This window comes from Oncorhynchus gorbuscha, unplaced genomic scaffold, assembly GCF_021184085.1.
Source record: "Oncorhynchus gorbuscha isolate QuinsamMale2020 ecotype Even-year unplaced genomic scaffold, OgorEven_v1.0 Un_scaffold_602, whole genome shotgun sequence".
In the NCBI taxonomy this organism is placed as follows: domain Eukaryota; kingdom Metazoa; phylum Chordata; class Actinopteri; order Salmoniformes; family Salmonidae; genus Oncorhynchus; species Oncorhynchus gorbuscha.
This window is the reverse complement of record NW_025745439.1, coordinates 442,024-457,028: the sequence shown is the minus strand read 5'-3', so window position 1 is coordinate 457,028 and position 15,005 is coordinate 442,024. Positions and strand designations below refer to the sequence as shown.

The following is a 15,005-nucleotide window of genomic DNA, read 5'->3' as shown; positions in this document are numbered from 1 at the left end:
CTCTCTCTCTTCTCTCTATCGTTCCGTTCCTGCTCCCAGCTGTTCCTATTCCCCTACTCAATCATCTAGTCTTTTCACACCTGTTCCGTATCTTGCCCTCTGATTAGAGTCCCTATTTCTCCCCTTGTTTTCCGTTTCTGTCCTGTCGGATCCTTGTATATTGTTCGCCGTGCTGTGTCTTTGTCTCGCCCTGTCGTGTCTTGTTTCCCTCAGATGCTGCGTGTGAGCAGGTGTCTGGGTCTGCTACGGTCGGTGCCTTCCCGAGGCAACCTACAGTTAATGGTCGAGTCTCCAGTCTGTCCTCGTCACTACGAGTGGAATTAAGTTTTTTATGTTTTGTTTTCTGCTCTGATTGTCCAGGAGTATTGCCTATTTCCTTTACTGGAATAAAGACTCTGTTTTCGCCAAGTCGCTTTTGGGTCCTCATTCACCTGCATAACACTCTCTGTGCCAGTGTATTTATACCTGTGTTTCCTGTTTCTCTGTGCCAGTGTATTTATCCCTGTGTTTCCTGTCTCTCTGTACCAGTGTATTTATCCCTGTGTTTCCTGTCTCTCTGTGCCAGTACGTCTTGTATGTTCAAGTCAACCAGCGTGTTTTTTCCCCTGCTCCTACTTTTCTATTCTCTTCTACTAGTCCTCCCAGTTTTGACATTTGCCTGTTTTCTGGACTCCATTCCCACCTGCCTGACCATTCTGTCTGCCCTGACCTCGAGCCTGCCTGCCATTCTGTACCTCTGGATCTCTGAACTGGTTTTGACCTTTTGCTTGTCCATGACTATTATCTTGCCTACCCCCTTTGGATTGTTAAGAAATATATTGGGCTCGAACCATCTGCCTCCTGTGTCTGTATCTGGTTATCCTTGTGCCCCTATTGAAGAAGGTGATTGAATTTAGAACAATAGTGTCACGCCCTGGTCAAAGTATTTTGTGATTCTTCATTTATTTGGTCAGGCCAGGGTGTGACATGGGTTTATTGTGGTGTGTTTTGTCTTGGGGTTTTGTGGGGTGTTGGGTGTGTGGCTTAGTGGGATTATCTAGCAAAGTCTATGTCTGTCTGGAGTGGTTCTCAATCAGAGGCAGGTGTGTATTGTTGTCTCTGATTGGGAACCATATTTAGGCAGCCATATTCTTTGAGTGTTTCGTGGGTGATTGTCCTTAGTGTCTTGATGTCCTTATTCTGTGTTAGTTTACACTGGTAGAGGCTGTTTCGGTTTTCGTTACGTTTATTGTTTTGTAGTGTTTGTATTTAGATTCGTGTTTCGTTTGTTGAATAAACATGGATCGCAATCTACACGCTGCATTTTGGTCCGACTCTCCTTCACCACAAGAGAACCGTTACAAATAGTGTAGGAATTGCTATTTCTCTGTCCTACATGCACACCCCAAAAATACACCGAATTCTCACAGATCAGATTTGCGCTAACAAAAAATGCTGCTTAGATATTAATTTAGAATCTTCCAGTCCTCTAAATGTAATTATTGGTGGAGTGTCACGTCATTGGCGGAGAGTCAGACAGCATTGGTCGGAGAGTCATGCGGAGAGTCATGGGGAGAGTCAGACAGCATTGGTCGGAGAGTCATGCGGAGAGTCATGGGGAGAGTCAGACAGCATTGGTCGGAGAGTCATGCGGAGAGTCATGGGGTGGCAGGTATCCTAGAGGTTAGAGCGTTGGACTAGTAACCGAAAGGTTGCAAGATCAAATCGCTGAGCTGACAAGGTAAAAATCTGTTGATCTGCCCCTGAACAAGGCAGTTAACCCACTGTTCCTAGGCTGTCATTGAAAATAAGAATTTGTTCTAAACTGACTTGCCAAGTTCAATATAATAAAAATGATGCATTGAAGAGGAGTGAGATTGAGTCACAATCCATGCCAGGCACACCTGTGAGGAACTTTATCTCCTGTACTTGATGAAAATACCTGTCTATTTGTGGAATAATCACCCTGTTTAACTATTTAGTCATATCACAGTTTACCAACTTGTTTATGGTTTTGCCTACACCAAGTGACCTGTAAATTATATGAGAAAAAATATTCAATTTGATTTGGAATGGCAAGCCAGTCAAAATTAAAAGGGCCTATTGTTTAACCCCATGTTCAAGAATGGCACTTTTCCCTTTATTCAAATTAAATCTGCACATTTTCAGTTATTTGAAAAGAAAATCATCTCCAAAATATCAATATTTTTTAAACATGAACATGAGAATGAGATTGTGAACTCACCTTTGAGAATGAGAATGATGAATTACAGCAATTAATACATTCATTCAATACTTTGGAATACAAAAGAAGCCATCCACCCATGATGAAATATTAGCAGGAGAATAGACTCTTCATAGCCCGGCTAATGTAGTCGTGAAAATTAACCCCAACTTGCACGACTTTACAATTAGATCCCTAGTTTTGGTCTCAAGTAAGCATGGTGTGTGAAGAGCGTTTAAATAAAACAAGCATTGTTTGTGAAAAAACCCACCAGGAATATATAGACCGAGACCTATGAACACTTAAAAAACGAGAGTCAGGGTTAGTACTTTGTATAAATAATTGTTTATCCTGACCTGGATGACATGACAAAAATCCTAAAGTCTATCAGTACTTTTGAAATGTCTCCAGTAGATTGTCTGTTCCCCCTGAAAGCCCCAATCTGCTCACTTAAATGAATAGAGATCCTGGTCATGTTGCTACAGTATGTTCTTACAGCATAATCAAAGTGAGGACTTTTCTGCGATCTGCTGTATACTTATGGCCTATAGTAACCTGAAAGTCACACCTTTCCAGTACTCCTCTACCTGCCCCAAACTCCACCCATTCTATGGTGCTATATGTTCCAGGGTTAGGACTGTAACCACCAGAGGACTTGAGAAAATGAGCCAGAGCTGGGAGGATCACCAAAACTAAAGTTTTTTGGGATTCAATGCATTTACTTATTTTTTTATTTATATATTCTGTCCATGCGTAGGCATACTGTGTAATACAATCGATACTTGTGTACTAAAAACATGAATGTGTTTTTGCAGAGCAAACAACCATGCCGACAACCATCCGTGGAGATCGGTGGACAAAGGGCTGGACAACGGGCCACACCGATAAAACACATGGTTCCCATGAAAGCAGTTGGTTTTGCTACATTCTTAAAACATGTTTCATTATGCAGCATTTGTGTGTTGGAGTCACTTTTAATTCTTAATTGATCTACCATTTCTATCATAGGACACCACAATCGATGGGGACGCAGAGCAGTACCATTCTGCTCATCTGATGAAGGTGCACGTGAATCAGTATCACTCATTATTTACAGAGACAGATACTTGTATTTTTTATTTAACTAGGCAAGTCATTTAAGAACAAATTCTTATTTACAATGATGTCCTAGGAACAGTGGGTTAACTGCCTTGTTCAGGGGCAGAACAACAGATGTTTACCTTGTCAGCTCAGGGATTTTATTCAACAACCTTCCGGTTACTGGCCCAACGCTCTAACCACTAGACTACATGCCGCCCCAACTGGGATGGATCCCGAGGCAAATGTGGCTGACCAGTGAACCTCCATGTGTTCATCATTAATACTGTGACCAAGACTGATGCATCCCGAAAAAACCCATTAAAGACAGAGTTAATAAGTATTTGAGGTCACTGAGAAAGTCTTGACATGGCCTGCTCTCCCTTATGTAAGGAATGAAGCATCTTTGCCATGTTTACTATGTACTGTGGGCTATGTTTACTATGTACTGTGGGATATGTTTACTATGTACTGTGGGCCATGTTTACTATGTACTGTGGGCTATGTTTACTATGTACTGTGGGATATGTTTACTATGTACTGTGGGCTATGTTTACTATGTACTGTGGGCTATGTTTACTATGTACTGTGGGCTATGTTTACTTGTCAGACTGCACAGTAGCTGATTAAACGTGTGCATTTTGAAATAGTAAAAAATCAACAACATGTTTCTACCACGGTGTGTTTCTGGTTGATGGCCAATATTAAGTACAGTCAAATGCATTTGTGAATTAAATCACTTTATTGTTAATTAATTAAGGTTCCTTTCTCTTTTATGTGCTGGAGTTATTTTAAGAATAAATTAGGCTAATGAAGGCAACAAATTGTTGCTTACTGGAACTCCCAATGTCATCCAATTGTTACAATAGGATTTGAAGCAAAAGCCTACCTATGTATGGTCAACTATTTCAGCACCGTTTTGTGCTGCTCTGAGAAAAGCAAGACAACTTAATAAACATATACATTTTTAAAAAGTAATTCAAAAATGTATTTATATTGTGCCACTGTAGATGTTGCAGGCAGTCAGAGATGAGTCCTATTGTAAAGTGTAGCCTAAAGGCCAAAATGGGAAAACTTCAATGCTTAATTAAGTACTCTAAAACCAGATTTGCCCAACCCCAACAAATATATGAATTTATTATTATCCCTGCATTATCATTGGATATTAATTTAGAATCCTCTAAATGTAATGAGATCTACTATTGAAAATTGTTGATCTGAATTGATCTGCAAGTATTTTCATTTTGAGTTTCCGGTAAACTCTTTGTTTCCTTTCATATGTCCAACCAATTGTTATTGGATTATTCACCATGGCAACCAGTGAAATGTATTTCTGAGTTTGGTTGGCTTGTTTTCAGAATTCACAACAAAATGCCTCCAGCTGTTCATCACCACTGTAAATATAAGAGTGGTTATAGAGGGTGAGCGTGTATGTGTGTGTTTGTGCGAGAGAGAATCGAAACACACACAGTAACGTGTGTAAATGAGTTCCGAGAGCAGATCTGTTATCCAACGATTAGTTTCATATTAAAAACGGTTAAATGTTTCTCAAAGATGCTCTCTGGTGGTCAAACTAGCTCTAACGAGCGTTAATGGCAACAATGTCTGACACTTAAATAATAAATAATAAATAATGTGCCATAGAATTCTGCGGCAGCCTGCAAGTTGTGCTGCAATATGATGCAACTTTTTAACCTGTCAGTGTTGTCAGACAGAGCAGCCCTCAGGGCAAGATTGAATACGGAAAACTATCCTTAACCAATCTGGATTGTTGTTTGAGGTTTATGCTAAATCTTTATCACCTGTTCACATTCTTTTAACCAACCCTTTGTCCATCTGCTGGTGAATAAGAGAAAAAGCATTTAGCATTTAAATAAACCGATGACCAAACCGCAAACAACATGGAAGCTAAAAACTATGAAGAAAAACTATGAAGATGAAGATGAAGGCACTTAAAATGCCTTTATTGTGGTCGTAAGTTTAATGAAACAACATACAAAAAATGAATGTAAAAAGAAACAAGAATACAATGGAGCATATTATCTACAATATTGTATGTATACTGCATAACTTTGCTCTTCAATAAAACATATTTGTTCATTGAACAATATATTTTAAAATGTTATAGATTGGGTTGCCAGGTGGTGATGTCATACATGACCGATGACATCACAATGGTCTTAAAGCCAATTTGAACAATGGGTTAATGAGGAAATGTATCAGTCTTCATTGGTTATCGACATGGCTTGTTTCTGCTGGTGCAAGAAGGTATGAAATCAGGTCATTTAATCAATTAACAACTACTATAATTCTGGAGTAGTATTTTTCTCTTAAACCTAGTGGGAAGAATAAAAGTAAAATGACATTCTGATTGACGAATACGTAAAAAGTGTACATGAAATGTACATGAAGTTCGGCTATTGCAAATGTCAGTCAATGTAACCTGTCTATACTGTGTTATTTGAGGTTTAGGATAGATACCTATGATTCTCCATTTAGGCCAACCTCTTCCTGCTCTCATGACCCCCCTCTTCCATTGGCTGGGGATCTGGGGGGGGAAGTATTTAGCACTATCACATTTTCTTGTCAACAGAAAAAACGTCAGAAAGCAAATTCAGTTGATGTGGAGCAGAAGACAAGAAAGAAGAAGGAGAGGGGCACTTCATCCCCCTCTCCAATTCCATCTGACCGTTCTGAACGGAATGGCTCCGCTACCTCTGACCCCTCACCCTCTGACCAACTCTCCTCCCTCCATCCACCTCCATCTCCTGTTAAATGTTCCTCTCAGCCTTGCTCTCCTGCTGAACAACCCTCTGTACCCCGGTCACCTGCCAAAAACCCTTCCCCAGTGAAATCTTCTCCAGTGGTGGCCCACCCTAATTCTCCCTCTCCTACCAACCCTCTGGATCATCATGGAGACACCAGTCAGGAGGGCACAACAGTCAGGTAATCCAAACATCAAGTACAGTGCCATCCTAGAGTCTCTTTGGAGAGTTGGGTTTAGTGCTACCAGACCAGGGCCAGTGTTAATCAACAGTATGAATGCTAATCTAGGATCAGGTCCTCTCTGTCTATAATAATCTGATTCATTGATCTATGATCTAAAATGCAAAACTGGTCCTAGATCAGACTCCTACTCTGAGACACTTGATAAACACAGTCCCAGAAAGTTATTTTCCAGAAACTAGTTTTAGCCTCTTCTGTCTACATCTAGTGGATAAAGAGAGTACTAACCTATTGGCCTGGTCTACTTGGTACACTGCATTTATATGGACAGCAGTACATGCATAACTACTCAGCTGTGTTTATAGTACAGTATTTAATAGAGAGACTGTGTAGAGTGATAATATCTCTGTGTTGGAGGCGTTAGACCTGTTTCTCTCCTTCCTCCAGACCTCTGTCTCTTCAGGACCACTCTAGTCCAATGCCCCAGAGACCAGTCTCAGCCACCAGAAGCATGACTCTTCCCAGGGCCAGCTCAGCCCCCAGAAGCATGACTCTTCACAGGGCCAGCTCAGCCACCAGAGGGTCAGAAGAGACCCAGGGGGCCAGAGGAGAACGGGTGGCACTGGTCAACATGGAACTTCTTGGGTAAACCACAACACACATGCATTGAATATAAGTGATTTATTGTTTAGAGATCAGTGTCTGATATACTATGGGGATAAGGCTTACTATCGAGCATGTCCGTTTTATTAGATATTTATAAACCCATGAATTATGTCAGTCTTGGTCTAAAGGACATCCACTTCTTTGTGTTAAATATAATGTATCCCTTATCCCCTGCCATTATCATCACTTTATAGAGATATGAAGGTTATGATTAATCTCTATGTGTGTACTGATGCCTGCTTCTTCTTCACAGGTTGCCTAACATTGGCAACACTTGCTTCCTTAACGCCACCCTGCAGTGCCTCCTGGTCCTGCCTTCCTTCTCAAAGGAAATCCTGCACCAGGAACAACTCTGGAGCTCCTCCCCCTTCTCCAACCTGCTCAGGTAAGTGAAGGCTCAAAAGCAGACACTCACCCCACACACCCATTAATTGTGGTCATAAATTAAAGAAGGAACACTCTTTTCATGCCACTTCTACAGAAAGGGATTGTCGTAGCAGGTTAAGATAGCACTTTCACCAATCCTAACCCTTTTCCTAACCTTAACCACTTCATATTTTGCTGTGTATTGTATTTATGGTTTATTTTCCAGTTTCCTTTTGTTTTTGGAATCTTCATAACCAAGAGGAACAACAATGACACACTGATTATGATGTAGGCATTTTGTAGGCCAATTTGGAAAGTGTAGAATGACTACCTGACCCATAATGCTCATTGACTTTGGCTTCATTGTCCGTCCTCAAAGGTGAATTTGCATCAAATGGAATGAATAAATTCTAATGATGGGGTGCCACTAGATAAAACATATTTGTATTTACTCATCTGCCTCTTCAGGCGTAAGCCAGTAGGTTGACACCATCCAGTCAGCTGCTAACTTACTCTCTGTCTCCCCTACAGGAGTCTGTCTGATGTGCACCGTTCGGGTTTACCTGACAGTGTGGCAAACCAGGCCTCAAAAGCAGACCTCATGTGGAAGGTCAAGTACTCCTTGTCGGGATACGATTTGAAGTATCTGGGGGACACGCAACAGGTAACTGAGGCACTACTCTCTTGTGTACGAGTGCTCTTCTTACAAGGGTTCATTTTCTCTTTTTAATTTGCTTTTATCTTGGTGTGTTTCTGTCTCTTCCTCATCATAGGACGCACACGAGTTACTCATCAATATGCTGTGCCAGCTGAAGGAGGAGGGCATGATTCTGAAGACACTCGGGATGAACTATACCTGCCCTGTTTCCCAGCTGGAGTTCCAGCTTGTGTCGGTGCGCACATGTACCAGGTAAGAGCTCCCATTGGTTGTAATGTATCTACTGAGAACATGATCTTTCTATATGTATATATATATATATACAGTATATATTAATATTACAAAACACATGGCAGAACAGAAACATTGTAGAGACCTGAAACAGAAACAGACTTGATGCATTTTTCTTCTCTTTGTCCTGCTTCTGAAGCTGTGGGCGCGAGTCGTCCACCAGAGAGGACTACAACCACCTCTCATTGGACTTCAGCCCTGAGCGCACCTTGCTGAACAGCCTAGCACTCACTTTCAAAGTCAGCACTTAGGGCTCAGCCCTGCATGTAGAGACTAACACCCAGGGCAAGCTGCCCACTGCCTCAGAATACGCTTATTATTGTAGTGGTATCATTCATTATGTAATGCTTTTGTTTCTAACCAGAGTGAACAGGTTGAATTCACATGTGAGGGCTGTAAAGGCCTCCACGCCTCAAAGGTGGAGCAGTTCCACACACTGCCTCTGTGAGTTGTCCTTTTATAACCTCTCATAGTACTAGCAGTGTTTAATGTCCTGAGCCTTTAGGAGTAGTTACCTTCCTGAGCAGGTTGTAGGACTTAGAGGTGAGCACCACAAACAAATGTCACGCATCTGTTATTTTGTTGACTGGTTTCATTGTCTGTCTGTTCATCTCTCTTCCTCTCTGTTTCTGGGCAGTGTGCTGGTTCTGCATCTGAAGAGGTTTGGAGGACCTGGGGGGGTTGGAGAAGCTGGAGGCTCCTCTTTTTGTTTCCTTCGGAGCTGAGGCTCTCCACCCTCTGTGGGGACATGGTGCCACACCTGCACAGTGCCAGCCCACAGGCCCTCACCAACCAGGCCCCCAGCATCCAGGGGTCCATCCCCCAGACCCTCGCCAGCCAAGTCTCCAGCCCACCTGGAGTGGCCAAAGACAGCGCCCTCTGCTGTTCAGGTAGGTCATGGCACCATAACAATATTCTTGCTCCAACACCACACAAACCACCCACTCCCAAAACGGTCCTGCTGACAGAGAAGCTGGAAGCTGCAATTTAAAATGTTTCTCAGATATCTTTAGTGATGTATGGGAGCTGTTTTAGTCCAGAGCAATTCAGACAAGTGACCACGTTTTCACAGCTCTTGATATGTATATTTGACCCCTCAGATTCAAAGGAGCAGGAACTAGGGAAAGTGTTGCTGACAGCCTCAGTGGTGAGAAGAGAGAGAGAGAGAGAGTGAAACCAGTGAAAAATAAGTTATGACAGAACACTGAGATAGTTATGAGGAGTACATGATGTAGTAGACCTGTAGTAGACTAGTACTGTAGTAGACTGTAGACAGTGTGGTGGACTGTAGAGGGAATGAGAATCCTATGATCACATGTGTTTTCTTACAGAAGCAGAAGCCAGTACAGTCAGTGAATGGTTACTACCAGCTGACTGGCGTAGTCTCTCATTTGGGAGGCTCCGCAAACTCCGGTAAGTAAATACCATCAAACACACACATGCAGATGCACAATACATATGACATCAGCTGAATTCCAAATCACTCCCTTCTCCTTGGATCTCAATTTGCATGTTCACGTGTGCCTCTGCCGTATACACAAGTATCCCAAAGCTGAGGGAGTGAACATTAACGAGGGTGAAGGCCAGGGATCATCAACTAGATTCAGCCTCGGGTCCATTTTTTTCTTAGCCAGATGGGAAGGGGTGTGGAACTAAATTACAAATAATTTGTAGACTGCAAATATACTGTAGGAAGGCCAAACAGATATAATATTTGCCTAATTTCAAACCTTGCTAACATTTGTGTACAACCACATATATCTCTTTATTGTGTGTGGGAACACTTTGAAACAGATTTCCAAAATGAAAATCACTTGGAGCTGATTTGCTGGTGTTTTTACAGTCTTTTAACAATTATGTCAGAAAACATAGGGGGGGCAAATAAAATCACCCTTAGGCAAAATTTGTGGAACCCTGTTTTAGGGGATAAGTAGGCCCTCCAACAGCCATTTCGGCCAAGCGAGCAAGGCTGCAAGCTTCAGAGTGAAGTGTCATCCCAAAAAGCACTGCAATATGTTTAGAGTTTGCTCAATTTAATTCAAAAGAATGGAGAGGCATGCCTAATTTAATGCCATGTGTATTTGTTTATCTCTGATTTCAAAACTTGACACATGTAACCGATAAAATACCTCCCAAATGAACTGTTTAAATGTTACAAAACACACTATTACCCACAATAGCCTGACCCTTGACCTCTAGTCTGTCTTCCTTGTTCCACAGGGCACTACATTAGTGACATATTGCATGCCAGTGGAAACTGGTTCAGCTGTAACGACAGCCAGGTGTCAATGTCCAATGAAGCCACTGTGCTGAGGACCAGAGCCCGGAGTGCCTACATGCTCTTCTATATGTTCAGGTACTGCTTACTCTCGCCATCTATATTCTTGTGTTGCTATTTATGTAAACGGTTCCTTTCACCCTACAGGGCAATAGAGCGGGAGGCCCCAGCACACAGGGCCTAACAGGGCCACCAGCATCAGCCCCAGCCTAAACAGGGGCAGCACCTGGACCAGTCTCAAAACCCCCAGCCCAGCAACAGGGGCAGCACTTGGCCCAACATCAACACACCCAGCCCAGCCTCAACATGGGAAGAACCAGGCCCAGTCTCAACATGGGCAGAATAAGACCCAGCCCCAACACCCACAGACCTGCCTCAACAGGTGCAGCATTCAGCCCAACTTCAATCATGCTGCTCTTCAACACGAGCATGAACATTCTTTCAGTAGCTTATGTCATAAATATCTGCCCTTTGACTACTTCACCTAATGTATAAAGTATACACACTAAATGTAGTACACATGTATATGTGGTGGATAGAGAGTGTGATTATTTAGAGGATATAACATCCCTTCTATTTGGTTTGGTTTGAAATCCTCCTGTTGTGAAATACACTGTGGTGTCTAACCTCTTATTCAGCATGGTCACACCGGAAGACCTGCAATATTAATAAAGACAAGCAAATGTAAGAAAATCCCATTTAAGATGATTCTGTTGACCGTTGTAACTCTTTAACTCAGGAAGATTTATCGTCTGGGATTCAGGCCGGTCCTAACAGGAAACGTGACAAAGGGAAGCAGCTGTAATGGAGCCTTCTAACACCCAATCAGGTCTGGAGGAGGAATGTCACATGAAGATTCAGAGATGCTATGAGAATCTTTTGAAGTTACTCTCCAGTTGTATTCCATTTGAATAAATACAGACATGAAAATGCTGGGCTTTGGATGTGACCTTGGTACTGTGAGTTGAGTAACGGGTCACCAAACGACCTATGGGAACTCCTTCCCTTTATCGTGATGTGATTGAGATGCTTAATATCAACGATGTTTACAATGACGCCACACCCTTACTGTACCATTGTGACCTGTCACTATTAAAGGCTTTTTTTCTATTGGAGATCAAATGTTTCATATGCGGTGACTGTACAGAATGTCACCATTAATTTAAGGGTAATGAATGGTAAATCATGTTAAATGAGAAAATTACAGAGGATCATACCCCCAAGACATGCTAACCTCTCACCATTACCAATAATAGTGGAGGTTAGCATTTTATATCATACCGCCAAGACATGCTAACCTTTCACCATTACCAATAATAGGGGAGGTTAGCATTTTATATCATACCTCTCACCATTACCAATAATAGCGGAGGTTAACATTTTATATCATACCCCCAAGACATGCTAACCTCTCACCATTACCAATAATAGGAGAGGTTAGCGTTTTATATCATACCCCCAAGACATGCTAACCTCTCACCATTACCAATAATAGGGGAGGTTAGCATTTTATATCATACCCCCAAGACATGCTAACCTCTCACCAGTACCAATAATAGGGGAGGTTAGCATTTTATATCATACCTCTCACCATTTCCAATAATAGGGGAGGTTAGCATTTTATATCATACCCCCAAGACATGCTAACCTCTCACCATTACCAATAATAGGGGAGGTTAGCATTTTATATCATACCCCCAAGACATGCTAACCTCTCACCATTACCAATAATAGGGGAGGTTAGCATTTTATATCATACCTCTCACCATTACCAATAATAGGGAGGTTAGCATTTTATATCATACCATTACCAATAATAGGGGAGGTTAGCATTTTATATCATACCTCTCACCATTTCCAATAATAGGGGAGGTTAGCATTTTATATCATACCCCCAAGACATGCTAGCCTCTCACCATTACCAATAATAGGGGAGGTTAGCATTTTATATCATACCCCAAGACATGCTAACCTCTCACCATTACCAATAATAGGGAGGTTAGCATTTTATATCATACCCCCAAGACATGCTAACCTCTCACCATTACCAATAATAGGGAGGTTAGCATTTTATATCATACCCCAAGACATAACCTCTCACCATTACCAATAATAGGGAGGTTAGCATTTTATATCATACCCCCAAGACATGCTAACCTCTCACCATTACCAATAATAGGGGAGGTTAGCATTTTATATCATACCCCCAAGACATGCTAACCTCTCACCATTACCAATAATAGGGGAGGTTAGCATTTTATATCATACCCCCAAGGGGGGAGGTTAGCATTTTATATCATACCTCTCACCATTTCCAATAATAGGGAGGTTATGATATTTATACCTCACTCATCAGTATTCACAATTCATTCATGATTGTCTTTAATAATGGTATTCTATTCTTATTTACAATAAAAGTGACTCCAAAGTTACACAATACATTATTTACCATGAATTACTATTACATTTCCATTTTAGTCATTTAGCAGACTTACAATTAGAGAATTCATCTTAACATACAGTGCCTTCAGAAAGTATTCACACCCCTAGACTTTTTTTGTTTGTTGTGTTCGACTAAATTTAAAATGCAGTAAATATATTTTTCTGTCACTCAACTACACAAAATACCCCATATTTTTAGAAATGTTTGCAAATGTATTGAAAATGAAATATAATATAGATTTTACATAAGTATTCACATCCCTAAGTCAATACTTTGTAGGAGCAGATTTGGCAGCGATAAAAGCTGTGAGTATTTCCTGGTAAATCTCTAGGAGCTTTCCACCCATGGATTGTGCAACGTGACCATTATTCTTTTCAAAATTCTTTAAGTTTGTCAAATTGGTTGTTGATCATTGCTAGACAACCATTTTCAGATCTTGCCATAGATTTGGGTGGATGTAGTACTAACTACAGGTACAACTGTAGTGTTGGTGACAGAGACCTGGGTGGATGTAGTACTAACTACAGGTACAGCTGTAGTGTTGGTGATAGAGACCTGGGTGGATGTTGTACTAACTACAGGTACAGCTGTAGTGTTGGTGATAGAGACCTGGGCCCGGTTTCCCAATAGCATTTTAAGGCTAAATTCATCTGAGAAAAGTAGGATCCAATGGTTGAAACGATGGACTTAGACTTAAGATGCTTTTGGGAAACCAGGCCCTGGGCTGTAGAGCTCACAACCACCCCCACAGAGTCCTTCACTAAGCCCAGACACACACCCACGTTGCCTGACCTGTCCACTACCACCAGCTCTACCTTCTTTGAACAGCAGGTGAAGCTGTAGTCCAACCTGGTCACATTCTTGGACCTGAGGCCCACTGCCCTAGACGTGTTGAGGGTCCCATTGCCCTGGTATAGGCTGATGCAGATGATTCCTGTCCCTTTGACACAGTCAGTGAGGATGGCAGAGAGCTGCCAGTTTGAGGTGCTGCATGCTAACGGACAGTCAGATGAGACCACTGAGGTACAATAACAACAGTTTGAGGAGCTGCATGCTAACGGACAGTCAGAGGAGACCACTGAGGTATAATAACAACAGTTTGAGGGGCTGCATGCTAACGACAGTCAGAGGAGACCACTGAGGTATAATAACAACAGTTTGAGGAGCTGCATGCTAACAGACAGTCAGAGGAGACCACTGAGGTATAATAACAACAGTTTGTGGGGCTGCATGCTAACAGACAGTCAGAGGAGACCACTGAGGTATAATAACAACAGTTTGAGGAGCTGCATGCTAACAGACAGTCAGAGGAGACCACTGAGGTATAATAACAACAGTTTGAGGGGCTGCATGCTAACAGACAGTCAGAGGAGACCACTGAGGTATAATAACAGTTTGAGGGGCTGCATGCTAACGGACAGTCAGAGGAGACCACTGAGGTATAATAACAACTGGAGACTGTGTCCAAGATGTTGTTGTTTTCAAGGTATTCACGTTCACATACACAGATGCATGGACGTCTTTTTCTGGGTTGCATCCGGTTTACACAGCCCAACATCACATGCTCACTAGCACTCAGTGGGTATAGGGAGCAGAGCGAGGCTCTCCAGAGGGTGGTACGGTCTGCCCAATGCGAGACTGAAAAACAGCTGTTATCTCAAGGCCATCACTGTTAAATAGCCATCACTGGCCTGGTACCACCCGGGAACTCAACCCTGCACCTTAGAGTTGCTGCCCTATATACATAGACATGGAATCACTGGCCACTTTAATAATGGAACACTAGTCTCTTTAATAATGTTAACATACTGCTTTTCTCATCTCATATTTATATACTGTATTCTATTCTACTGTATTTTAGTCAATTTTACTCTGACATTGCTCGTTCTAATATTTATACGGTATATTTCTTAATTACATTATTTGACTTTTAGATGTGTGTATTGTTGTGTATGTTACTACACTGTTGGAGCTAGGAATTGGCTTCCTATTTCGCAACAAAGCATCCTTCACTCATGCTGCCAAACATACCCTTGTACAACTGACCATCCTACCAATCCTCGACTTCGGCAATGTC

The 15,005-nt window shown here is 41.9% G+C and overlaps 1 protein-coding gene across 1 annotated transcript; it reads left to right on the top strand.

Moving 5' to 3' along the window:
* The first annotated feature begins 5,216 nt into the window (after nucleotides 1–5,216).
* On the top strand, nucleotides 5,217–8,932 carry LOC124019032 (ubiquitin carboxyl-terminal hydrolase 37-like). Its single transcript, XM_046334386.1, has 8 exons — nucleotides 5,217–6,226; nucleotides 6,674–6,871; nucleotides 7,146–7,277; nucleotides 7,790–7,922; nucleotides 8,032–8,168; nucleotides 8,347–8,446; nucleotides 8,572–8,651; nucleotides 8,845–8,932. The coding sequence occupies exons 2-8, from the start codon at nucleotides 6,705–6,707 to the stop codon at nucleotides 8,930–8,932; spliced, it is 837 nt and encodes a 278-aa protein (XP_046190342.1). The 5' UTR covers nucleotides 5,217–6,226; nucleotides 6,674–6,704.
* The last annotated feature ends 6,073 nt before the right edge of the window (nucleotides 8,933–15,005 follow it).

Excerpts from the sequence above, each read along its gene's own strand:
- LOC124019032 (XM_046334386.1), top strand. The coding sequence starts at position 6,705 with ATGCCCCAGAGACCAGTCTCAGCCACCAGAAGCATGACTCTTCCCAGG. Across the intron at positions 6,872-7,145 it reads GTCAACATGGAACTTCTTGG|GTTGCCTAACATTGGCAACA; the intron begins GTAAACCACAAC and ends TCTTCTTCACAG. Across the intron at positions 8,447-8,571 it reads GCCTAGCACTCACTTTCAAA|AGTGAACAGGTTGAATTCAC; the intron begins GTCAGCACTTAG and ends GTTTCTAACCAG.